The sequence below is a fragment of the Myotis daubentonii genome, chromosome 18 (genome assembly GCF_963259705.1).
Source record: "Myotis daubentonii chromosome 18, mMyoDau2.1, whole genome shotgun sequence".
Lineage (NCBI taxonomy): Eukaryota > Metazoa > Chordata > Mammalia > Chiroptera > Vespertilionidae > Myotis > Myotis daubentonii.
Genome location: NC_081857.1, coordinates 8,688,334 through 8,713,995, shown reverse-complemented (window position 1 = coordinate 8,713,995; position 25,662 = coordinate 8,688,334). Strand labels below are relative to the sequence as shown.

The following is a 25,662-nucleotide window of genomic DNA, read 5'->3' as shown; positions in this document are numbered from 1 at the left end:
GCCTGCTGGGTCCCTGCATGTTGCTTTGGGCCCCTTATGCTCAGGGCGTCTCGGTCCACTGCCGTGTAGCACAGCGAGGACCTTCCCTGGCCCTCCTTCCACCCACACACGGCAAAAAGAAAGCAGAAGCAGCCCGGCCGGTGTGGCTCAGTGGTTGATTGTTGACCCATGAACCAGCAGGTCATGGTTTGATTCCTGATCAGGGCACATGCCCGGGTTGCAGGCTCAATCCCCAGTGTAGGGTGTACAGGAGGCAACCAATCGATGATTCTCTCTCCCTCTCCCTTCCTCTCTGAAATCAATAAAATATTTTTTAAAAATAGAAAGGAGAAACAGATGCTGAAGAACCATGAGCTCTACTTAAAGGCCGAGTGGGCCCGGGCTGGGCTACGGTGACGCCTTTGTGTATACAGAGCTGTTTTCCCTCCCAAGCTTGGGGTGGGTTTTCCAGAACTGGAGTGGGTTCTGACTGCCCCCCTTTGCCTGTGATCCCCTGAGTGGCCTGACCCCCACGCCTGTGCCTGCAGGTTGCTGAAGGACGGCCTCAAGGACTCCCAGTTCAGCATCCGTTACCAGTACCTGCTGGCGGCCTTGTTGTGCTGCTGCGGCAAGGGGCTGAGGGAGGAGTTTAACCGCCAGTGCTGGCTCGTCAACACCCTGGCCAAGCTGGCCCAGCAGGTCCGGGAGGCCACGCCATCTGCACGGCAGGTGAGTGGGGCGAGGCTGCTCCTACCATTTCCGGTCCGGGGCTTCTGCAGCCAGTCGTGAACTTCTCGGGCATCCTAACCAGCAGGATGGCACCTGATCCCTGATTTAGGGGATGAAGGACGTGACGCTCCCTGAGGTACAGGCCACACACTGACAGTCACAAGCTGGATAAAGCCCATGCATATGCTTTGTTTGGCCGGCGAAGTGTCACAATGTTTATTGAACGTTTTGCCTTAAAGGCCACGCACCGGGGTATAAGCTGTTCGTTGCACAAGAGCACCCAGGCAGCGGGGGCAGGTGAGGGCTGGGATCCAGTCAGACTTTGTTCGCTGGGCTGCGAGCCACGGCTCAAGGCTGCTGCCACTCAGAGAGGGCACCTTTATCTGTGGCACACATGGGCTGTATTAGGCCAGCAGCGTGCCTGCTGCTAACATTAGAAAACGGAGAGATTATAAAGTCCAAATTGTTAGCTTTTCTTTACATATATATGTGTGTGTGTGTGTGTGTGTGTGTGTGTGTGTGTGTGTGTGTTTATTGATTTCAGAGAAGAAGGGAGAGAGAGAGAGAGAGAGAGAGAGAGAGAGAGAGAGAGAGAGAGAGATCAATGAAGAGAGAGAATTATCTATCAGCAGCCTCCTGCATGCAACCTGGGCGCCCCGGCCGGGAATTGAACCATGACCTCCTGATTCATAGGTCAACGCTCAACCACTGAGATAACACTGGCCGGGCCAAATTGTTAGCTTTTCTTGGCAACAGTCTGAGCAGCCTCTCCCCCGTGACCCGCAGCCTGGCCTCTCAGTGCACGGGGCCTGCTGTGAGCTGCTGTCATGCAGCCGCTTCCCAGGCTGGGTATGGGAGGGTGGTCTTCCTTCTCCGTGGTCTCCCGGAGGCTGCCCATGCTCCTCCGGGGGCTGTTTCATACCAGTTCCTGCTGGGTGCCTGCCCTGGGGAGGGGCTTGGTTCTGAGTGGAGCTTAGGGGCCCTCCCCTCACCCCTCCTCCTTTGCCTCCTCCTGTCCCTCTCAGGGGATCCTCCGCACGGGCCTGGAAGAGGTAAAACAGTTCTTTGCCCTCAATGGCTCCTGCCGCCTGCCCCTCAGCCCCAGTCTGCTGGTTAAGGGCATCGTGCCCAGGGTGAGTGCCCAGTGGGTTTGGGGCTCTCGGAGTGGGGAGGGCTTGGTGGAGGTGAGGCCCTTGCAGACCTGGTCATTGAGAAAAGTGAGGAAGAAAGGCATATTGGGGTCTCTCTCCCCAACCCTAACGCATAGGGACTTTTGCCCGACAGCTGTGCCGGGTGGAGGATGGGGTGGGGGCTGGATAAGTATCCCGGGATGTTGGGTTGAGGCCGGCTGGGGAAGCTGTCGTCTGTTATGGATGAATGTTCTCTGCTCCTGGCACTGCTTTAAGTGCTTCAGGCCGGTCATCGCATTTCATCCTCACGACTCTTATGAAGTCGCTCCTGTTGGGAGCCCCATTTCACAGAGGAGTAAACTGAGGTACAGAGGGAACACATGACTTTCCAGAAGTCACACAGCTAGGAAGTTGTGTGCAGAATGAACCAAAGGGATGAGAGATCAGGGGCTCGAGTTGAGCTTGGAACAAGCTGAATAGGTTTGGGCAGTCAGGAAGGAGGGGATGGGGATACCGAGGAAATCTGGAAGAAACCTTGAGCAGGTGGACCGGCAGCAGCTGGACCCAAGTAGACCAGCCATTTTCCTTCCTGGGTGTGGCCCACCCTGACCTCGCTCCCTCCCCTCTTTACCGTGGCAGGACTGTTCCTACTTCAACTCCAATGCAGTCCCCCTCAAGCTCTCCTTCCAGAATGTGGATCCACTGGGGGAGAACATCAGAGTCATCTTCAAGGTGAGGACTTTCCCTCCAGCCTGGTGGGATGGAGGTGGGAGAGGGGAGGGGAGGAGGGAGCCCACAGGTGGCAGAAGCAGCCCCAGGCCAGTTCTCTTTCTGCTACTCTGTGCTATAATTTTATTTTACTTATTTAGTTTTTTTAAAAAATTGATCTTATTTATTTATTTTTTAAACCTATAGTTGAAAGTATTACATAGGTCCTCCTTCCCCCCCATTAACCTCTTCCAGCCTGCTCCTGCCCCCCCCCATGCTGTAATCTCTACTAATAAAAGGATAACATGCCAATTAGACCAGATAGACCTGATAGACCGGACGTCTTCCCGATGTCCTCCTGGACAAAGCCACAGTGGCTGCGAGGGCCGAGGAGGAGGGCCGGCAGCTGCAGTGGCTGCGAGGGCCGAGGAGGGCCGGCAGCCAGCAGTGGCAGCAGCAGCTGGTGATGGGGATGGTGCCTTCCCCTGATTGGTCTGGTCGCCTCCCACAGAGGGAGGCAAGACTGCAGCTTAGGCCGTCAATAGGACATCCCCTGAGGACTCCCAGACTGTGAGAGGGGGCAGGCTGGGCTGAGGGACCTCCCTCCAGTGCACCGGGCCTCTAGTATACATACATACACACACACACACACACACACACACACATATGTATATGTGTATATATACACACATATATATCCCATCTAATAATAGACAAACATGGTAATTAATTGTACCTTCGTTACGCCTCCCATTGGCTAATCAGTGTGATATGCAAATTAACCACCAACAAAGATGGTGGCTAATTTGCATACTGCAGGCAGATCCCGCTGTGCCGCCCTGCCTAGGGCGGGCGACAGCAAGATCCCCAGCCACTGCCCACCCCAGCCTGGGATCCGGGCCTGCCTTGTGCGGCACAGGCGAGCGGCAGCGCGATCCAGGGCCTGCCATGTGTGGGGCGAGGTGGGCAGCAGCATGATCTGACTGGCCGCTCGACCCAGCCCGGGATCCGGGCCTGCCATCTGCGACCAGGGGAGACGAGGCAGACACCGCAGAATTGGGTGTGCCATCTGCCACCAGGGGAGCGGGCCTAAGCCAGCAGGTGGTTATCTCCCGAGGGGTCCCAGGACTGTGAGAGGGCACAGGTTGGGCTGAGGGACCCCGCACCCCACCGCCAGTGCACAAATTATTGTGCACCGGGCTTCTAGTATATATGTATAGGTATAGGTATAGGTATAGGTATAGGTATAGGTATAGGTATAGGTATAGGTATATGTAGGGATGGACAAAAGTAGGCTTACAGTTGTGAGTACACGAAACAGTTTATTCTTGTATTATTATTATTATTTAATTATTCTATCATTTTTCCATACAACTATAAACCTACTTTTGCCCATATATATATATAGATAGGTACGTAGGTAGGTAGATAGATAGAGTGTGTGTAAGTTCTGAATCCAAGGTATAAACATTCAGGTTTTACAGAGGCTTGATGGTCAGGAGGGCTGCATGAAGGAGAGGACCTGACTTCAGTTCGATGGGAACGTGGGGTTGGGGAAGAGCCGGCACACCACATGCCCATCTCTGGTGGTTTGACGTGGTATGAGCTGAGTGGGCAGGTCAGAGGTGGAGAACGGGACAGGCCCTCCCTGTCACAGGAGCTGGATCCTCCTGGGAGACCTGGGAACCACGGGGGCGGTGGAGGTGGTTCTGGTCATCGCTCTCTCCCTCCCTCCAGTGTGGGGACGACCTTCGTCAGGACATGCTCACCCTGCAGATGATCCGCATCATGAACAAGATCTGGGTCCAGGAGGGGCTGGACATGCGCATGGTGATTTTCCGCTGCTTCTCCACCGGAAGGGGCAAAGGTCAGTTGGCAGTGGGCGGAGCTGTGAACAGGTGGAGGGTAGGGTGGGGGTGCCCTTTGCTTACCGTCCTTTTTTCCTATTCCCGACACCAACTGTGCGCTTCTCAGGAAACATGGAGAGGGCAAGATGATTTCCTCAGAAGCTGTGGGGTGGTATAAAAAGAAGGTGGGGGATAGAGACTTTCAAAACAAACAGCAACCAAACGTACTCCATAGACTTCGGACCCTGACTCAACCAAACCAACTGTAAAAAGATATTTTTGAGACAAGTGGGAAAAATATGAACATGGATTGGGTTAGATGAGATTAGATGAAATGAGATTAAAGAATGATTGCTGATTTTTGGATGAGATAATGGCATGGTGGTTTTATCTTTGTTAGTCTTACTTTAAACATTTAAGAGTGGCCCTAGCTGGTTTGGCTCAGTGGATAGAGCGTTGTCGTGTAGACTGAGGGGTCCCAGGTTTGATTCTAGTCAAGGGCACATGCCTGAGTTGTGGGCTCGATCCCCAATAGGGAGTGTGCAAGAGGCAGCTGATCAATGATTCTCTCTCATCATTGATGTTTCCCTCTCTCTCTCTCTCAATCTCTCTCAATCTCTCTCTCCCCCTCCCTTCCTACCTCTCCCTCTCTCTTCCTCTCTGAAATCAATAAAATAAAATAAAAATGTAAGAGTGAAATGACATGTCTGGGATTTGTTTTAAAATACTCTAGCCATGCCCTGACCAGTGTAGCTCAGTTGGTTGGGCATCATCCCATTCACCCAAAGGTACTGGTTTGATTCCAGGTTAGGGGTCAGGGCACATGCCTGGGTTGTGGGCTGGATCCCCAGTTAGGGAGCGTGCAGGAGGCAGCCGATCAATGGTCCATTCTCACATAGATGTTTCTCTTTCTCTCACCCTCTTCCTTCCTTTCTCTAAAAATCAGCGAAAATATTTTTTAAAAAATACTCCAGCCAGGGGGTGGAAGCAGCAGTGTTGGATGAGTGAAAGAGAATAAACAAGATTTGCAAAGTGATGATAATTTTTTATAGATATTTTTTTATTAAATATATTTTTTTTATTGATTTTAGGGAGGAAGGGAGAGGGAAAGAGAAATAGAAACATCAATAATGAGAGAGAATCATTGATCAGCTGCTGAGCCTGCAACCCGAGCACGTTCCCTTGACCGGAATCGAACCCAGGACCCTTCAGTCCACAGGTCAATGCTCTATCCACTGAGCCAAACTGGCTAGGACTGTTGATGATTTTTTGAAACTGGGTAGTGGTTCTGTGTGAGTACATGATCCATTTCTTTTCTTTTTTTTTTTAATATATTTTATTAATTTTTTACAGAGAGGAAGGGAGAGGGATAGAGAGTTAGAAACATCCATCAACTGCCTCCTGCACACTCCCTACTGGGGATGTGCCTGCAACCAAGGTACATGCCATTGACTGGAATCGAACCTGGGACCCTTGAGTCCGCAGGCCGATGCTCTATCCACTGAGCCAAACCAGTCAGGGCCATGATCCATTTCTTTATTCTTAAATCTATTTGAAAATTTCCAGAGTAAAAATTAAAAACAAAAAGAAGCAGCCGCTGAGAATCAGAGAAACCAGAGTCACAAGGTGGAAAGTGAGACCTGAGAATGGCGTCCTTTCTGCCTTGACCTGCTCCCTTATTATCAGACTTGGTCCAAATGCCCTACCGTGTCACTTCCGGAGAAGCAGCCGGCAAAGCGCGTGTAGTTCTCCCCCGACAGGCCCTTCTCTCTGCTCTGGAGAGTGACCCGGTGCCTCCCCCACAGGGATGGTGGAGATGATCCCTAATGCCGAGACCCTGCGCAAGATCCAGGTGGAGCACGGCGTGACCGGCTCCTTCAAGGACCGGCCTCTGGCCGACTGGCTGCAGAAGCACAACCCTGGGGAGGTCGAGTACGAGAAGGTAGGACTGGGAGTGGCAGACGAGGCTGGGCTGGGGGGTGCCCGACTCTGGCACATGGTTCTGTGACCACGAGACCTGCACATGCTCAGAGAAGAGGGGAGGAAGGAAATACTCTTTCGTGGCTGACTGGTATATCCAGATGTCTAGGTGTGGGTCAGATGATGGGTAAGCTGACAGAAAACCTCTTGGTATTCAACTGGGAAACCATCGGGTTCCCATGGCAGATTGGATAGTGGAGGAGGGGGCCAACTTTTGAGAACCTGCCTGTATCTCTCCTGCTCCTGGATCCTGTTCAGTTCTTCTGTGCCCTCCAAAGGGTTCAGTTCTTTGTAGAACAAGAGTTAGTTGGGCCCTCGTCAGTTTGCTCAGTGGATAGAGCATCGGCCTGCAGACTGAAAGGTCCCAGGTTTGATTTCGCTTAAGGACATGTACCTTGGTTGCAGGCTCCTCCCCAGCCCCGGCCCTGCTGGGGTGTGAGTACATGATCCATTGGGGTGTGTCCAGGAGGCAACCAATAGATGTGTTTCTCTCACATTAATATTGCTCTCTGTCTTACCATCTCTCTTCCACTCTCTCTAAAAATCAAAGGAGCCCTAACCAGTTTGGCTCAGTGGATAGAGCGTCGGCCTGCGGACTGAAGGGTCCCGGGTTCGATTCTGGTCAAGGGCATGTACCTTGGTTGTGGGCACATCCCCAGTAGGGGGAGTGCAGGAGGCAGCTGATCGATGTTTCTCTCTCATTGATGTTTCTAACTCTCTATCCCTCTCCCTTCCTCTCTGTAAAAAACTCAATAAAAAATATATTTAAAAAAATCAAAATCAAAGGAAGAATATCCTTGGGTGAGGATTAAAAAAAGAGTTAGTTGGAAGAGACCTTAAAGATCATTTTAATCCAACTCATCCTTTCATAGATGTATAGATGTGAATCAAGATTCATTCAGTTGTTCCCAGGTTTGTGGCAAGGCTATAACTGGAAGCCAGGATTAACGTTAGTTTGGAGATGGAGATGAGGGCAAAGGGTGGTAGGGCCTTGGAGACTTGCTGTCAGGGTCCATGGCTGGTGTACAGTTTCATGGCTCTAGTCCCTGGGTTAACTGAGTTTAGGGGAGGAACCAAATCACAATGACTAAACTCATAAGGGACTGACTGTAAGTCAGAAATGCTCATTTATATAGTTTAGCTTCCAAATACTAATGTACATTGATTGATGCATTTCATCCTTGAGGCAAAGCCACATGGACAAATTATAATCAGAATATTATTGAGTGAACATCTAAGTAGATGATCTTAAATGACCTTAGATGTTGACGTTCCTCGGGGTTTAATTCCTGACCTGCTATACTGTCTCCATTCTTCCTGTTAGCTCGTCACCATATGCTGATGCCTCCCAGAGCCCGTCCCGCTTCCCTCCCTTGAGCTGTGCACTCTGGCCACCTGCTTGCTGGACATCTCACTTGCATTTCACCCAGATCTCAAACTCGGTGTAGGCAAAACTCAGCTTTTTGTCTCTCCTCTCTTGAAACTGGCTTTTTGTGTGTTTCCTCTCAGTAAAGGGTATGACTATCTGCAGTCACCCAGGCCAGAGCCACTGGGCTTCTTTTTTTGTTTGATTGATTGTTTTTGTTAATCCTCACCCAAGGATATTTTTCCCATTGATTTCTAGAGAGGGAGGAAGGGAGAAAGAGAAGGGGATGAGGGGAGAGGGAGGGAGGGAAGGGAGGGAGAGAGAGAGGAAACATCGATGTGAGAGAGATACATCCATTTGTTGCCTCCCACACACACCTCGACCAGGGGCCAGGGATTGAACCTGCAACCCAGACCCTGAGGGAGGAAGGAGACCAAGCCCTGAGGGAATGGTGTGGCAGTGGGGCTGTGGGGGCTCAATGGGAGGAGTCGGTGTGAGCTGGGAAGCTCTGCGAAAGGCGTGGGACTCAAGGAAGCTCCCTGACGTCTGGCAGATACTTGTAGAGGGTGTAGGGCAGGCACTCATTCTCTGCCTGGGAAGCTTTCTGCCCTTCCCAGCTGTGTACATCTGGTTGGCTGTGATGATTGTTGCCCTCTGCTGATGAGCCTTTCCTGAATTCTTGGGAATTCTGTAAACGTCACAAAGAGGATTTAGAAGGTCAAAGGTGTCCAGTTGCTAATTCCGCATATTTTTACTTTCTGGGAAGACAGATAAGGGAACAGGTGTTGACCAGATAAAATAAGGTGGATCTAACCCCTTCCCCATCCCCTCCTCCCTTAAAATCAGAAATATCTTTAACGCCCTTTACTAACCAGAGATGGCTGGTTTTCAAGTGTAAAACGCACCCAGAACTGTTCCGCTGCCTCAGCTCTTCTTGGAGTGAAGACTTCAGTGCCGTTAGCATGTAGCTGTTACTAAGGACACTGGCGGTGGGTGTCCTTTGGGGGGCAGGGAGAAGGATGGGAGGATTCTGAGCAGTCAGGAAAGGAGCCTTGAGTTAAGATCGTCACAACTGGTTGGGGAAGTTGTACCCCTCAGTCTTCCTGTCTATTAAGTTCTCTTCAGTCTGGGCTGGTCAGGTTTGGGCTGCGGATGAGTTCATTGTCTTCCTAACCGTGCTCCCTGGAGAAAGAAAGGTGCAGAAGAAGGTGACTTTCAGATAAAGTGGCGAAGACGCGCATAGAAACCTTCCATCTTCTCATACATAAGACACGAGAGACGATTCTGGGTGTACCCGTGTGTATGTTGGTCTGTGATGAAGGCTCAACAGGCAGATGTGAGGTGTTGCTGGGACTCATGGGAAAGAGGCCAGAGCTGGCGGATTCAGTCTTGCTGTGCCCCTGGATCCCTTCCAAGACAGTTTGATACCCTCTCCTCCCTCTCCCTCCCCTCCTCCCAGGCCGTGGAGAACTTCATCTATTCCTGTGCTGGCTGCTGCGTGGCCACGTACGTCTTGGGCATCTGTGACCGACACAATGACAACATCATGCTGAAGACGACTGGCCACATGTTCCACATAGATTTTGGCCGCTTCCTGGGCCACGCCCAGATGTTTGGCAACATCAAGAGGTAAGTGGTCCTAAGTGGTGTCCTGAAAACAGGGATGTGTGTGTACGGGGGCGGGGGGGGGGGGGGCGGGGGGGCGGCGTGGTCAGCAGAAATGGTTCCGAGCCGGGACATAAGCCCATGATGGAAGGAGCTGCACTGCAGGGGGTGGGGGTTGAGGGGGGGCGGTCTTTGAACTGAGCAGCTTTGGAGAAGAGAAGACTGGGAAAGAGGTCAGGGCCTTGCAGGGCCTTGCAGAAGGCGGGGACCAGCCGTTCTCTCCCTGTTGAGGACTGAGCAAAGGGAAATGAGCCCAAACTGCAGCAAAGGGAACACAATTAGAAATCCAGGAAGAAATCCTGCTAGCTCGCAGACAGGAAACCCGTGGAGGATGTCTCTGGGACGTTTTAGGTAGAAAAAGAAAACAGAGCAAGCCCCACCTACCCAGGTTTGCATCGGTGATGAGGGGTGAGGGGAGCCATCCCCACTGTGGCCCCCAAGCTGGGCTTCCTCCTCCGTGCTGACCTTCTCCCTGTGTGTTCCCCGTGGCCCAGGGACCGGGCCCCCTTTGTCTTCACCTCGGATATGGCGTATGTCATCAACGGGGGCGACAAGCCTTCCAGCCGCTTCCATGACTTTGTTGACCTTTGCTGCCAAGCCTACAACTTCATTCGAAAGCACACCCACCTCTTCCTCAACCTTCTGGGCCTGGTGAGGAGCTCCATCCCTTTCTGAACCCCTCCTTCTTATCCTCTGGCACTGTCCTTAAGACGACCCTGTCTTGCTTCAAAGGATTCTTGGAGATCTGCTTTTCTGAGCTCTAGATAAAGGCAGGGAGGGCCCAGGCTACCCAGGACAACGGTGTCTGTGCAGGTGTCTGACTTCCTGCTCCAGCCCGTCCAATCTTTTCTTTTTAACATATTTTTAAAAATTTATTGATTTGAGAAAGAGAGAGAGAGAGAGAGAGAAACATCGATTTGTTGTTCCACCCATTTATGCATTCATTGGTTGATTTTGTATGTGCCCTGACCACGGAGCAAACCTACAACCCTGGAGTATCACGACAGCTTTCTAACCAATGGAGTTACCCGGCCAGGGCAGCCCATCCATTCTTGTGGCCCTCTAGCCACTATCCACAGCCTCTGTCTACCACCTTCTAGGACCCCCCCTAGAAGGGTGGGAAGAAGAGCCTAGCTATGGAAAGTCTTGCTTTTTGGTCTGGAAGAAGCAAGACTTCCTGGTTGTTAGAGGCACCCTCTCTCCTCCTTTACTCTCCTTCTAGATGTTGTCCTGTGGGATCCCTGAGCTCTCAGACCTGGAGGACCTCAAGTATGTGTATGATGCCCTGAGGCCTCAGGACACAGAGGCCAATGCCACTACCTACTTTACTAGGTAATGCCCTGCATACAAAATGTGCTGCCCACACTGAGTAATTAACTTCCAGGCTGCCTGCTGGGGAGGAGCCGGGCGAGGGAGATGGGAAAGGCTTAGGTCAGGTGGCAGAGCCTGGTGGACAACATGGGTGTGCTGTCCCAGCTTTGCCTCTGACTTAGGTAACTTACTTCACATCTCTCAGACTATTGCCCGTATGCACTTTGGTGCTGACCTTTGTTTATAGAGGTATTAGAGGCCTGGTGCACGAATTCGTGCACCAGTGGGGTCCCTTGGCCTGGCCTGTGGGATTGGGCCGAAACAGGCTCTCTGACCTCCCCTGAGGGCTCCTGGATTGCAAGAGGGTGCAGGCCAGGCCAAGGGACCCCACCAGTGCATGATCAGGGCCGGGGAGGGACATGGGAGGTTGGCCAGCCCGGGAGGGACAGCAGGAGGGCTCAAGGGCACGTCCAGCCCGTCTCACTCAGTCCCAATCGGCCAGACCCCAGCAGCAAGCAAACCTACCTGTTGGAGTGTCTGGCCTCTGATGGTCAGTGCAATTCATAGTGAGCAGATGAGTGTCTTTAGCATATCATTAGCATATTACACTTTGATTGGTTGAACAGCCGACCAGACACTTAGCATATTAGGCTTTTATTATATAGGATTGCAGTCTGCTCTTACTTGCACTCTCACTAGGTCTTGGTCAAAGAATTTGTTTATAGGGCAAGTATGAATTTTTAGCCCTCTGGATCCAAACTTCCTTCTCCCTTATCAAAACATGAATTTCATGGTTTCATGTTCCCATATTTGACAATGTTTTTAAGCACACTATATCTGAAAGCAGGGAAGTATCTATGTACAAATGTCTACAGTTTTATCTGTGTAAATAATATTTCCATTTAATTATGCACTCTTTTAAAAAAAATTTTATTGATTTCAGAGAGGGAAAGGGAGAGATAGAAACATAAATGATGAGAGAGAATCATTGATTGGCTGCCTCCTGCATGCCCCAGGGGGATCAAGCTCGAAATCCGGGCATATGCCCTGACTGGGAATCAGACCTTGACCTCCTAGTTCATAGGTCAATGCTCAACCACTGAGCCACACCGGCCAGGCTAATTATGCACCCTTTTTTTTTTTTTTGGAACTTTGCAAACTAGTTTTTCTATTGGTGTAACACAGACCCTTTCTTTTTATTTGCTCCTTTCTTTTTAGAACCTTTCCTTTTGAACTGAAATCTCTAGATTGAGCAGTGCTTGGTACTGAACCTTGAAATTCAGTTTGACAACAATATTTACATATCTACATGGTGACCCCAGGTGGAATCCCTAATCCCTTCCTACCTTGCGTTAACTGTCTTTGGCAGGAGTGGGCAAACTTTTTGACTCGAGGGCCACAATGGGTTCTTAAACTGGAACAAAAGCATGGATGGAGTGTTTGTATGAACTAATATAAATTCAAAGTAAACATCATTACATAAAAGGGTACGGTCTTTTTTTTTTTTTTTTTTAGTTTTATTCATTTCAAACAGGCCAGATCCGGCCCGCGGGCCGTAGTTTGCCCACGGCTGGTCTTTGGCTTAGGAGGGCAGCAGGGGGAGATAAGACCCCCAGGTTCGCATGAATAAATTGCAGGTAGTTAACTGCGTGCCAGCCATGTGCTCTATGAGGATGTCACACAGGGAAATGACTTGATGTGAGCGAAATGTTAGTCTCAGGTGTCAGAGGATGTTCCTTGAGCTAGCTCTGTCCAGGCAGTGGGGATGTGGGTCCGTGGTGACACCCTCTTCCCATCTTCTTGCACCAACAGGTTGATTGAATCCAGCTTGGGCAGCGTAGCCACAAAGCTCAATTTTTTCATCCATAACCTGGCTCAGATGAAGTTCACGGGCTCAGACGACCAGCTGACCCTTTCCTTTGCCCCCCGCACGCACACGCTTCAGCGCTCTGGCCGCCTCAGTGATGTCTTTCTCTGCCGCCAGGAGAAGGTCTTCCACCCCAACAAGACCTACGTAAGCGTCTTCTCCAGTCCGATCCTCTCTTGCTCCCCAGTGTCCCCAGCTGACCGGGTTCTGTTGCTTCACATCCACACCGTGGGCACTGGAGTCACCGAGCATCCTGGGCTGGGGGCAGTCACAGACCACGTCCCTCTCCCTTGCTCAAGTGCCCTGCCTGGAATCAGGGAGCTGGATTGGGTGGTTTACTCCTTCTGAGTAAAGGGTCTTGGGAAATATGTGCAGGAAATATTTGCTCTCAAGTTCCTGCATATGTACCTAGGCATATCCTCTTCGTCTCCATTGGAGATACTTTTGCCGTCTCCCTTCTGGAAAGTGTCATCCCCCCAACACACACACACACACACACCTCAGCTCCCTTGCCTTCCCCCTTCCTTGGGTGCGGAGGGTGTGGCAGGTGTTCTCTAAGACTTGAACCTTTGCAGATTTATGTGGTAAAGGTGATGCGAGAGAATTCTCATGAGGCCACTTACATCCAGCGGACGTTTGAGGAGTTCCAGGAGCTACACAATAAGCTGCGGCTGCTCTTCCCTTCTTCTCTCTTGCCCAGGTAGCTATCCCTTTTACTCTCAGCCAGAGGGACACTGGGGAGGGAGAAGGGATGGGGGTTGGGTAGTACTGCAGGAGCTAGAAACTCTTGAGTCCACATCACCAGAAGGAACTTGGTAATGAGTTTGATAACAAGTACTCCCCCTGCTGGCTGGCCAAGCTCTCCAGCCTTGAAAATAAGCCGGGGTCCACCTCCTGGAAGGCGAGCAAACTGGGTCTAAAGGTAGAGGGTTTACTAAATCTGTGAAGAGGTTTCAAATCTTTTTTTAACTTCTCACCTGAGGATATGGTTTTTTTGTTTGGTTTTATTGATTTTAGAGACAGAGGGAGGAAGAGGGAGAGGGAGAGAGAGAGAGAGAGAGAGAGAGAGAGAGAGAGAGAGAGAGAGGAGAGAGAGAAACATCGATCGGTTGCCTCCCATATGCACCCTGACCAGGGGTCAAACATATGCACCGTGACCCAGGATCAAACCCGCAACCTGGGTATGTGCCCTGACTGGGAATAGAACCCACGACTCTTCGGGGTATGGAACAACATTCCAACCAACTGAGCCACACTGGTCAGGGCAAGGTTTCAAACCTTTTAAAGAGTAAAAGTATTTTTCAAATAGATAAATAAAAGCTGGTGTCAATGGAATATATGCCTCAAAAAGAAGGAAATTCTGGCACATGCACATTATAGCACAGGGGTGGGGAACGTCCAGCCCGCAGGCCATATAGGCCCTCAAAATCATGTGGTCTGGCCCTGCCGAGGCATGAGGGGTGAGTTAATTAGAAGTTTGACCAAATACAGCAGGCTAATTTTTTTTTTTTTATTGCTTAAAGTATTACAAAGGGTATTACATATGTGTCTTTTTTTTTTTTTTCCCCTGCCCTTGACTATCCCCTGGCCTCCCCCACCCCCCAGCGTCCCATCAGCAGGCTCATTTTTAAGTTGATAATTTTGTATGGCCCTCCAGTAATGTTATAAATATCCAAATGGCCCTCGACAGAAAAAAGGTTCCCCATCCCTGTGCTACAATGCGGATGGACCTTGAGGACATCATGCTAACTGAACATCAGTCACAGAAACACAAATACTATGCGACATTCCACTTACATTAGTACTTAGAATAGTCAAATTCATGGAGACAAGAAGTGGAATGGTGGTTTCCCAGGTCTGGTGGGGAGGGGGAGCATGGAGAGTTGTTTAATGGGTAGAATTTCAGTTTTGCAAGATGAGGAGTTCTGCAGAATGATGGTAGTGATTGTTGCACTTGTGTGTGAATGTCCTTCATGCCCCTGAACTTGATACTTGCAAATGGTTAAGATGGTACATTTTATTAAGTGTATTTCACCACCAATTTTTTTTTAATGATTTATACCTTGATGGGGTACCCTGGGGGCTCCAAAGCCCCTGAGGCGCTTCTGGGGACCCATAGGGCTCTCCCCAACAGTGTGACTTTCTTGTCTGGGGTTCCTGACACTGTGTGGGGGGTGCCCTGGGCACAGACATAGGGAGCTGGAGTGAGTGGGAGTAGGGATGGGGTGGGGTCCCTGGGAAGAAATGTGGGTCAGGTGACTGAAAATGCAAATGAATGTGACAGAAGCCTGTTTCCTTGTCTTACTTACCCCCGCCCCCTCAGCTTCCCAAGTCGCTTCCTGATTGGCCGCCCGAGGGGAGAGGCGGGGGCCGAGCGGCGGAGGGAGGAGCTGAACGGCTACATCTGGCATTTGATCCGCGCCACCCCGGAGGTGGCCGAGGTGGGTGGCGTGGCCTCTGGGCCGGGCTGTTGGGGCGCCGCTGCGGGGTGTGGGGGAGGCTGCGGAAGGTGCGGAGCCCAAGGGCAGTCAGAAGGCCACTGGCTCCTCTGGTCTGCCCGGCGCTGCAGAGGCGGAGGGGCGAGGTGGCGGCTCATCCTCAGGGGTCAGGCACGGTAACCAAGGACGGGATGCAGCCAGGCACACAGTCAGATGCTCGCCCAGGAAGGAACGGGGTCCCGAGGAAAGGAGTTTTTTGAGCGGGTGGCGTGTGTATCTGTTCCTGGACCGCAGCTCTGTAGTTGCCAGCCAGCAACCACTCCGAGGTGATTTTATGAGAAGGAGCGCCATTGGAGCCAGCAAGCCAGGACCCCCGGAGGTTCCCAGAGCAGTGTGTCCCGCAACGAGGCCTCCAACCCAAGAGCGTTAGGGGAAATCACGCATAAACGTCAAGGCAGACGTCCTCCTTGCATGTCTCGGTGGGGGCATTCCAGGTTGTGCATGCATCGCGTGTTCAAAACCGGCAGAGCATCTCTGCCCCCGGGTAGAGGAAAGTTCAGAGGCGGGCGTGGGAGGGTCCTCAGCCTGCCCCAGCCTCGCCGGTGGTTTCCGCTGGTTCACTGCCTGGTCCTGAGAAACATCCCAGGCTTGGTAACAGTTCTAGCAGCGAAACTTGCAGCAAATGACAAGGTAGCATTGCACAGACCTTAAACGTTTTAGAGTCTCTAAGTGGGTGCTGGCTAGGAAAGAATTCAGAGCAAGGCCCAAACCACAAGAGAACATTTAGTGGGCAAATTACAGGGGTAGAAATTCCTAGAAGAAATGGGCTTGGCAAACAAGCGCTAGAGCAGCGGTTCTCAACCTGTGGGCCGGGACCCCTTTGGGAGTCGAACGACCCTTTCACAGGGGTCACCGAAGACATCGGAAACACCTATATAATTACATACAGTGGGGCCTTGACTTACGAGTGTCCCGACTAACGAGTTTTTTGAGATACCAGCTGTTTCTCTGCCGATTTTTTGCATTGAGCTGACAGAGTAATTTGAGTTAACGAGCTCCTTCACGAGCTCGGTCTCGGAACGAATTAAACTGGTAAGTCAAGGCCCCAGTGTATTGTTTTTGTGATTAATCACTATGCTTTAATTATGTCCCATTTGTAACAACGAAAATACATCCTGCATATCAGATATTTACATTACCATTCATAACAGCAGCAAAATTACAGTTATGCAGTAGCAACGACAATAATTTTATGGTTGGGGGTCACCACAACACGAGGAACTGTATTAAAGGGTCGCGGCATTAGGAAGGTTGAAAACCACTGCTCTAGACTGAAAGGAAGGGCCCAGGAGCTTGGGAGTGAGGAAGCTGATGGTCAGGTGCCCGAGGCCAGGAGGGGAAGGAGGAAAGGAAAGACAGGGCTGCTCTGGCTCGGAGTCTTTTATCCTAAGGGTGGAGAGTTTAGGGGAGGTCCCAGGGGAAGATCGCAATAGAATTTTCAGTGGTTTTCCAGGTGTGTCCTTTCAGGGTTCTGGTCTCCACTGATTGGCCGGCGCCAGGCAGGGGGTCATTATCGAATGCAGCTGATCCTCCCGTCCCGTCCACGTGGCTGGGTTTGTTGCTTTTCTGGGCCTGGAGCTGAAATACAACTGAGGCCTAGATGGTATCTCCAGGGAGGAAAGGCGAGGGAGTCCAACCCGCAGGGCCAGGGCCAGCGCTATGCTAGTGGAGGAAAGGTCACCCTCAAGGAAGGTCTCGCCCTACAATTGATTGTCCATTGTTAGGCACCTGGGGCTTTCCGTCCTGGTGACCTCCTGCAGCCTGCTCAGTACCGTCCTTGCTCTGCTCACGTCTGTCTGTCTACCACAGACAGGAACTGCATGTTACACTTGGTTGTTATGCGTAATAAGTCTCTTTTAATCTGGAACAGTTCCTTTTCCTTTTTTTTTTTTTTTTATTGGGCCCTTGTCTCATTGAAGAGCCACCCCTGTTTTCTGATTCCATTCCAGTGTGATTTGGTATATACCTTCTTCCACCCTCTGCCCCGGGACGAGAAAGCTGCGGGCACCAGCCTGGCCCCCAAGTCCTCAGGTACAGTGCCTTCTCGGTGACATGTCCGCCAGTCCCTCTGCACCGCTCCCAAGGGTAACTTCTGCCCCACCTTTCCCCAGTTCTCTCTCCTTGCCTGGTCTCTGTTCCTTTGCTTACTGGCTAGAGAACCTGGCTTCCCACTCAGGCTCTGGGTCCCCTGCTCTTTGGGCAGCTCCCCAGGGACTGGATGTTCCGTGGGTGATCACACAAGTTGGATGGACCCATCCCAACCCAACTCATGTCCGCAGATGCCGCTTGGCAGTCCCCCAGGGATTTCAGAAACCCAGCATGGAGATACCTGCCCGGAACGGGGTGGGGACATGGCTGGCCTCGTGACCTTTCTCTGTGTCCTTTGTCCCCACAGAGGGCTCTTGGGCCCAGCCGGTCGAGAAGGTGGGTGGGGAGGTGAAGCTGTCCATTTCCTACAAAAACAATAAACTCTTCATCATGGTGATGCATATTCGAGGCTTGGTAAGTGCCTGCGTCGTACTCATTCGATGTTTTTATCTTTCTCCGGGTGCTTTTCTGATTGGTCAGGCCTGCTCTGCCCCTGTTTCCTGAGGGTAACCCCAGGGTTGCTGGGTACTCGCCAAGGGGCCTGCTAGTGTGCTAGGCATAGAGTATGACCAAGCAATGCTAGACACAGCGTCTCACCATCTGTGGTATTTGGCAAGTGGCCTAAGTATTCTGAGCCTCATTAAAATGAAGATAATGTTAGTATTTACCTCAAAGCGTTGTTATTAAATGAGATAATGTATTAAATGAGATAACGCATCCAGAATGCTTAACATAATGCTCGGTATTATTATGGTGATGATGGTGATTATAATAAGAGAGAGGCCCAGGGATGTTTTACTTGACTGTAGAGATAAGGCAGCCACAAGACCACCTTGGAGCATAATAAAGGCAGTATATAATTACTAAAATTTTTGGTATGGCCCTGACTAGTTTGGCTCAGTGAATAGAGCATCGGTCTGTGGACTGAAAGGTCCCAGATTCGATTCCAGTCAAGGGCATGTACCTTGGTTGCAGGCACATCCCCAGGAAGAGGTGTGCAGGAGGCAGCTGATCGATGTTTCTCTCTCATCAATGTTTCTAACTCTCTATCTTTCTCCCTTCCTCTCTGTCAAATATCACTAAAATATATTTTTTAAAAAAATTTTGGGCCGAAACCGGTTTGGCTCAGTGGATAGAGCGTCGGCCTGCAGACTGAAGGGTCCCGGGTTCGATTCCGGTCAAGGGCATGTACCTGGGTTGCAGGCACATCCCCAGTAGGAGATGTGCAGGAGGCAGCTGATCGATGTTTCTAACTCTATCTCTCTCCCTTCCTCTCTGTAAAAAATCAATAAAATATATATAAAAAAAAATTTTGGTATGATTCTAAGAACATTGTGAGTGGAGGGGGAAGGGAACTATTATTGAATACTTGGCACTGCGCTGGACTTTTGTAGGTTGGGGCATTGGTATGTGGCAGAAGGAACTGGAACTTTGGAATCAGACAAACCTGGGTTTCACTCTTACAACATCATTCATTCATTCATTCATTCATCCATACAACAAATGTTCACCTAGTGCTTACTGCGAATCAGGCTCTGCTACCCTAACCCTGGGTACAGGGTAAACAACAACATCCTTACCCTAAGGGAACTTACATTCCAGTAGGAAGAGGCAGACAGACAAATATGTGGCAAGTGCTCTGGCGAGAAATATAGCGGAGAAATAACACGGGTGGACTGAGGGTAGTGGCAATTTTGCGTGGAGTGGTCAGGGAAGCCCTCATTGTTGAGGCGGTATTTGAGCAAAGATGGAAGGAGGTGAGGAGGGGGCATGTATGACAGGACTGTTTCAGACAGAGGGTCCTGTTAAATCCAAAAGCCAGGACCCTGCCTGAGGTGCGTGGGGAACTGCAAGGGGGATGAAAGGGGTTGATGCGACTGGGGAGAGCACAGCTGACTAGAGGGCATAGTCAGGACTGGCTTTTACCTTGAGTGAGATGCGAACCTTGAGAGGGTTTTGAGCAGAGGCATGTAAACCAAAATTAATATTTGAGAGTAATAAAGACTGAAAAAGCATTCATTTGAGCAAAAGGAGCTGTCACCAGGGAGACACAGGTTCGGTTAGCAATCTGACTTGTCTTTCATCAAGCCCTGGCCGGTGTGGCCCACCTGGTTGGAGCATCATCCCATGTACAGGAAGGTCGTGGGTTTGACTCCTGGTCAGAACACATAACTAGGTTGTGGATTTGTACAGGAGGCAGCCCATTAATGTGTCTGTCTCAAATTGATTTTTTTTCTCTCTCCTTTCCTCCCTCTCTAAAATTAAAAATAACTTTTTTTTTTTGCTTCACCATGAAAAGGAAGGCTGTCTTTATTTTGTTTTTAAGATTTTTATTGGTTTTTAGATAGAGAGGAAGGAGAGAGAGAGAAACATCGATAGAACATCAGTGGGCTGCCTCCTGCATGCCCTCCACCCTGGACTGAGCCCAAAGCCCTGACCAGGAATCAAACGATCAACCTTTCAGTACACTGGACAGAGCCCAACCAACGGAGCCACACCGGCAGGGGTGGGGACTATATTTTATATGGAAAGTTCCTGCCCAAGTTCCCAATTTCATGCAAATATGAGTTCAAATTTATTCCGTTCTGCTTGGTCATTATGAAGCAGTTCTGATTGGACGGGCAGGTCTTGGTACATTGGTCAGAAGACTCCATCAGGAACTCTCTTACGTTAGTTGACTCAGCTGGTGTAAATAGGTAGGGCATAGTGCTAACAGCTGAGAGTTCAGTTCAGGTTCTTCCTGGCATACAGAGTACGTGAGAAGCCTGTGCCAGCAAATGGCCTTGAGGCTCTTATTATTCATAAAATTTAGGTTGACCCTGGGGAGTCCATCTCAGCATGAAAATTCCTTCTTGGGTTTCACATCAAATCAATCATTCTTCTCAGGGTCCACAAACATAAGATCTAACTTAAGATTTAAAAGGATCAGGCTGGGTGAATCAATAGTTGGTTGACCCCGAGCAAGGAACTTAATCTGACTCATTTCTCCACCTCTTAGGGGTTTGCTTGGATCAAATAACAAAATAGACGAAGACACTGGGCTAGGCGGGGAGATATCTGGGGATATGATGGTTCATTCACAACAGACCAAGTATATGGCACACCCTGAGCATTTGTATAAAAAGTATAAACTGGATATAATAGGCGATCTGATTGATATTTTAGTAGAACACCTAACATGGTAGATTTTTTAAAAAGATTTTTTTATTGGTTTTTAGAGAGAGAGGAAGGGAAAGGGAGAGAGAGAAACATTGATGTGAGTGTGTAATATTTCCCCGCATGGTTCAGGGTTCAGGATCTGGAAGAGGAGCCGCACACAAATGAAAGAGGAGACAAGAGATAATTTGGAAATTGGGGGGCCAGGCGAGAGCCCATCCCAAAAGGATGGACTCGCTTGTGCTCAGGCCTTGTCATCCTTTTATTGAGTTTAGGATACACCCATAGCCCTTAGGCAGGCAAGTTCCAGTAACAGGCAGACTATCTTTAAAAAAAAAAAAAAATATATATATATATATATATATATATATATATATTATTGATTTTTTTTTTACAGAGAGGAAGGGAGAGGGATAGAGAGTTAGAAACATCGATCAGCTGCCTCCTGCACACCCCCTACTGGGGATGTGCCTGCAACCAAGGTACATGTCCTTGACCAGAATCGAACCTGGGACCCTTCAGTCTGCAGGCCGACGCTCTATCCACTGAGCCAAACAGGCTAGGGCAAGGCAAACTATCTTATCAGTAAGGATTTACATGACTATCTGGTGGGGAAGTTGCTTTAGCTACCTTCGTTTGGACCAGCGGTTCTCAACCTGTGGGTCGCGACCCCTTTGGTGGTCGAACGACCCTTTCACAGGGGTCGCCTAAGACCATCCTGCATATCAGATATTTACATTACAATTCATAACAGTAGCAACATTACAGTGATGAAGTAGCAACGAAAATAAAATAATTTTAATAATTTTATGGTTGGATCACAACAGGAGGAACTGTATTTAAAGGGCCAGAAGGTTGAGAACCACTGGCTCTGGACTAAACAGTGGATGCATAGCTCTGACCTTTGCCATGGCTTCAAGGGTCACCAGCCTTCCGGGCTCCTTGTCCACACCCCTCTGCTAGAGAGGAAATAGGCAGCTTCCCACAGTGAGAGTGAAACATAGGCTGGCTTCTGCAACCCAAGCATGTGCCCTGACCGGGAATCAAATCAGCAACCCTTCTCTGTTTGGGAGGACCAGTTGAGTCACACCAGCCAGGGCCTAGGGTAGATATTTTTTATCAGAATGGAGTGAGCTGGGAAGCAGCCAAATAAATTACTATGCATTGCAAGAAGCCAGGTGTGGGAGCGGAGAGTCCGGATCAGGGCGTGATCACAGGGCTGGAGATAAAGAGGCAGATGCAAGAATCTTCATCTTTGTTGTTTGTTTGTTTTCATTCTCTTTGTAGCAAGTGCTCCCGGACGGGAATGACCCTGACCCCTATGTGAAGATTTACCTCCTTCCGGACCCTCAGAAAACCACTAAGAAGAAAACCAAAGTGGCCCGGAAAACGTGCAACCCCACCTACAATGAAATGGTGTGTGGGGAAGGCGAGCGGGTGGGGCGGGGCTTGTAAATGAAGTTGGGTTGGCAGGTGGCCACACCTACCCTTTAGGCAGCGGCAGGGTTGAGTAGCTGGGGACATAGACCAGACGAGATGACCTGGAAAGCCAGGTTTCCTATCTTGCCCTCTACATGGACCGTTCCCCAAGCCTCAGGGTTGGGCTCCCACAGCTGGGGTGTGGCCTGGACCCTGTCCCGCCGGGAGAAGGAGCCTGCCGATCCTTTGCTGATACTGATGGCCCTGATGAAAAAGCCCCTCGCCTGCTTGAACTCTGAGCCAAGAACAAAGTTCTCGAAAGCTTCCCTTGGGTTCGGTGTGGTGTGCCCTCTATTCCCGTGGACTCTGGCTGGGGAGATGCAGTGGTGTCCGCCTCCACGGACCGAGTGACCGCAGGCTCAGGCATCTCCCTCTGCCCCGTTCCCCCCCTCACCGCGCCCCTCGTCCCCACCTCTGTGTGTGCAGCTGGTGTATGACGGGATCCCCAAGGGAGACCTGCAGCAGCGGGAGCTCCAGCTGAGTGTGCTGAGCGAGCAAGGATTCTGGGAGAACGTCCTCCTCGGCGAGGTGCACATCCGCCTGCGGGAGCTGGACCTGGCCCAGGAGAAGACCGGCTGGTTCGCTCTGGGATCTCGGAGTCACGAGGCCTCCTGAGCCCAGCAGGGCCCCGGGCTGGTGGTGGAGCCGCGGGAGAGGACTCCTCCGGTGTGACCGGTCCTTTCCTTGTGCAGAGGCAGGGCCCTTGGCGGGCCTCGCTGCCGTCCAGGGGAAGGGGCTCTGTGGCCGGAGGGGGGCACGGCTGTCCCCTCCTCTGCAGAATGAGCTTGAGTTGGTTGTGATGAGCAGTCCCGTGGAGGCTGTGAGGTTGCAGCAAAGTTTTAAGTTTACCTTGTGTCAAGGGAGCAAAGCCTGGTTTGGGGTGAGGGGTGCGGGGTGCGGGGTGGGGGGGCTGTAGGATGAAGTAGCGTTTTAGGGAGGCTGGGGGGATATCTTTATTTTTATTTTTAAAAAATGAAATAGTAACGTCGTCCTAACTGGACAGGAAGCCTTGAGAAGGGACTTGCGTATGCCTCCCAAGTCAGAGAGAGGAAGCCCACTGGGACCTTCTGTATGACTAAGGTTCTGATTGGACTTCCCCCTAACTTGGTGTTTGTTTGTTTTTTGTTTCTCTCTCTATAGGAATCGTTTGGGGTGGGGCCCAGTGTGTCCTCGGTTAGAGCCCCGGTCCCTAAGGGCAGCCAGGGAGGGGCAGAGAGGGCTGCGGGTGCCCCGCCGAGGCCTGCGCTGCCCGGCCTTTCAGGTTTTGCCTCCAGAGGAGAGCGATGTTATTGAAACCTGTGTGTGCACGGAAGGCCTTTCTATGGGGTTCCGCAAAGGACCTGCGTTCAGGGACCCGTGCTCTTCTGGGGGAGTGTTTCCTCTGGTCTTCCCCTACTCAGCCAGGTCTGGCCCTGACTGTGTATGTCTTCTACCCCTCCACTCTCGGCCCTTGTGGGAGCCATCAGGCCCCTGTGGTTTTGTCTCACCCGAGGGCATCTGCGCCCTGGGAAGGGGCCTCTGGGCTGCAGACCCCAGTGTGGCTGCCTGGAGGCCTTGTCCATAAGGCACCACTTCTTCATGCTGCTTCTCTCTCAAACTCCGTTTCTGTCACAGTTTTTATAAGAATTTCCCTCATTCTGTGGGGCCATAAACCTATTTAGTCTGGAGCCAAAGGGATGCCCTATCTGAAGGAAAGGGGTGTGGGGGCCCCATGAAAACTTTGTTTTTTCCAGTGGTTTTCTTGGCTCTCAGAGGCTGCCCTGGACGGCGATTGCTCCCCTGGAGCTGGGAGGCAGAGGCTGGCTCTCCTCTCTCCATGCTCCTCACTTCCTGCCGCTTGGATTTGAAATTCACTCTTGCGCTTTACTCTAAAGGCTTATCTTCCTTGAAAAAAAAAAATGAGGGAGAGACTTTGAGGTTAATATGAATGTTTTAAACTGGAATTGGCTGGGCGGAATTCATGGGGGACACTTGGTGAACTGTCTGTCCCTCCTCAGCTCCCTCCCCAGCTCCAAGGATCAGAAATTCCCCCTTTTGGTGACTCATTCCGTAACTGGAGAAAGAAGCTCCATCCATTGAAGCCATAGGGCAGCAGGAAGTTTAAACTTTTACATTAAAAAATGCCAAGGATCAAGCTGGCTGCTGTGGGGAGGGGCTAGGGAAGTGGGGAACAGGAGTGGACTTCTCCAGATGAATGGACCATAGATGCGTTACTGGCTTTTGGCCGGTAGCTCATTTTATTTTGACCTTCTATTCCCCGATTTACAGAGGTCTGTGTATTGTACCCACTTTCCAGATGTCCTTGTATCTCCTACTTTCTCTGGATTTGTATTTTCTAATAAATGACACTTGAGGAAAGCAAAACTATCCTTTTCATTATTGGTTGATGTTGAAATGTTTAGATGTAAACATCTGGTATACAGGAGGAAAACAATACCAATGGTTTACAAATGGTAACTTTTATATACGCTGGTGCACTGCACTGATGTTTTACCTGTGTCAGCGAAATGTAGCCTCACAACTTGATACAACAGGTGAGAATTATTTTCCCCATTTTACAGATGAAGAAACAGAGGCTAGTTGGGATTAAGGAACTTTTTTTTTTTTAATTTTTTATTGCTTAAAGTATTACAAAGGGTATTACATATGTGTCCATTTTATCCCCCCGCCCTAGACAGTCCCCCTAGCCTCCCCTATCCCCCAGTGTCTTATGTCCATTGGTTATGCTTATATGCATGCATACAAGTCCTTTAGTTGATCTCTTACCCCCCTACCTCCTGCTCCCCAACCCTCCCCGGCCTTCCCGCTGCAGTTTGACAATCTGTTTGAGGCAGCTCTGCCTCTGTAACTATTATTGTTCAAAAGTTTATAATGGTCTCTATTGTCCATGAATGAGTGAGATCATGTGGTATTTTTCCTTTATTGACTGGCTTATTTCACTTAGCATAATGCTCTCCAGTTCCATCCATGACGTTGCAAATGGTAAGAGTTCCTTCCTTTTTAGAGCAGCATAGTATTCCATCGTGTAGATGTACCACAGTTTTCTAATCCATTCATCTACTGATGGGCACTTAGGCTGTTTGGGATTAAGGAACTTGCCTAAGGACCAAGCCAGTCAGTCTTGGATCTGGAATTTGTTTTTTTTTTTTTTTTTTTTTTTTTTTTTTTTTTTTTTCATTGGGTGTTTTTTTCCTTTTAATTTTTATTTTTTTTTTTTTTATTTTTATTTTTTTTTTCAATAATATTTTTTTTTTTATTGCTTAAAGTATTACAAAGGGTATTACATATGTATCCATTTTATCCCCCCGCCCTAGACAGTCCCCTAGCCTCCCCTATCACCCAGTGTCTTATGTCCATTGGTTATGCTTATATGCATGCATACAAGTCCTTTAGTTGATCTCTTACCCCACTACCTCCTGCCCCCCAACCCTCCCCGGCCTTCCCGCTGCAGTTTGACAATCTGTTTGAGGCAGCTCTGCCTCTGTATCTATTATTGTTCAAAAGTTTATAATGGTCTCTATTGTCCATGAATGAGTGAGATCATGTGGTATTTTTCCTTTATTGACTGGCTTATTTCACTTAGCATAATGCTCTCCAGTTCCATCCATGACGTTGCAAATGGTAAGAGTTCCTTCCTTTTTACAGCAGCATAGTATTCCATCGTGTAGATGTACCACAGTTTTCTAATCCATTCATCTACTGATGGGCACTTAGGCTGTTTCCAGATCTTAGCTATGGTGAATTGTGCTGCTATGAACATAGGGGTGCATATATCCTTTCTGATTGGTGTTTCTGGTTTCTTGGGATATATTCCTAGAAGTGGGATCACAGGGTCAAATGGGAGTTCCATTTTCAGTTT

The 25,662-nt window shown here is 50.0% G+C and overlaps 1 protein-coding gene across 4 annotated transcripts in view; it reads left to right on the top strand.

Annotated features, from left to right (window-relative positions):
* The window catches only part of PIK3C2B (phosphatidylinositol-4-phosphate 3-kinase catalytic subunit type 2 beta), a 76,974-nt gene extending 52,807 nt beyond the window's left edge, over window positions 1-24,167 (top strand). For 2 of the 4 annotated variants that reach the window (XM_059674566.1, XM_059674567.1), the window contains 15 exons: window positions 528-708; window positions 1,734-1,841; window positions 2,478-2,570; window positions 4,284-4,413; window positions 6,199-6,335; window positions 9,199-9,368; window positions 9,899-10,055; window positions 10,627-10,736; window positions 12,528-12,729; window positions 13,158-13,282; window positions 14,906-15,023; window positions 17,030-17,111; window positions 17,476-17,582; window positions 21,612-21,740; window positions 22,230-24,167. In XM_059674566.1, coding sequence (XP_059530549.1) covers window positions 528-708; window positions 1,734-1,841; window positions 2,478-2,570; window positions 4,284-4,413; window positions 6,199-6,335; window positions 9,199-9,368; window positions 9,899-10,055; window positions 10,627-10,736; window positions 12,528-12,729; window positions 13,158-13,282; window positions 14,906-15,023; window positions 17,030-17,111; window positions 17,476-17,582; window positions 21,612-21,740; window positions 22,230-22,418 — 2,038 coding nt within the window. In that variant the 3' untranslated portion in view covers window positions 22,419-24,167. Of the gene's footprint in view, window positions 1-527; window positions 709-1,733; window positions 1,842-2,477; window positions 2,571-4,283; window positions 4,414-6,198; window positions 6,336-9,198; window positions 9,369-9,898; window positions 10,056-10,626; window positions 10,737-12,527; window positions 12,730-13,157; window positions 13,283-14,905; window positions 15,024-17,029; window positions 17,112-17,475; window positions 17,583-21,611; window positions 21,741-22,229 lie in introns of those variants that run through there. The other 2 variants (XM_059674568.1, XR_009449883.1) reach the window with 2 other exon arrangements.
* Window positions 24,168-25,662: the final 1,495 nt, after the last annotated feature.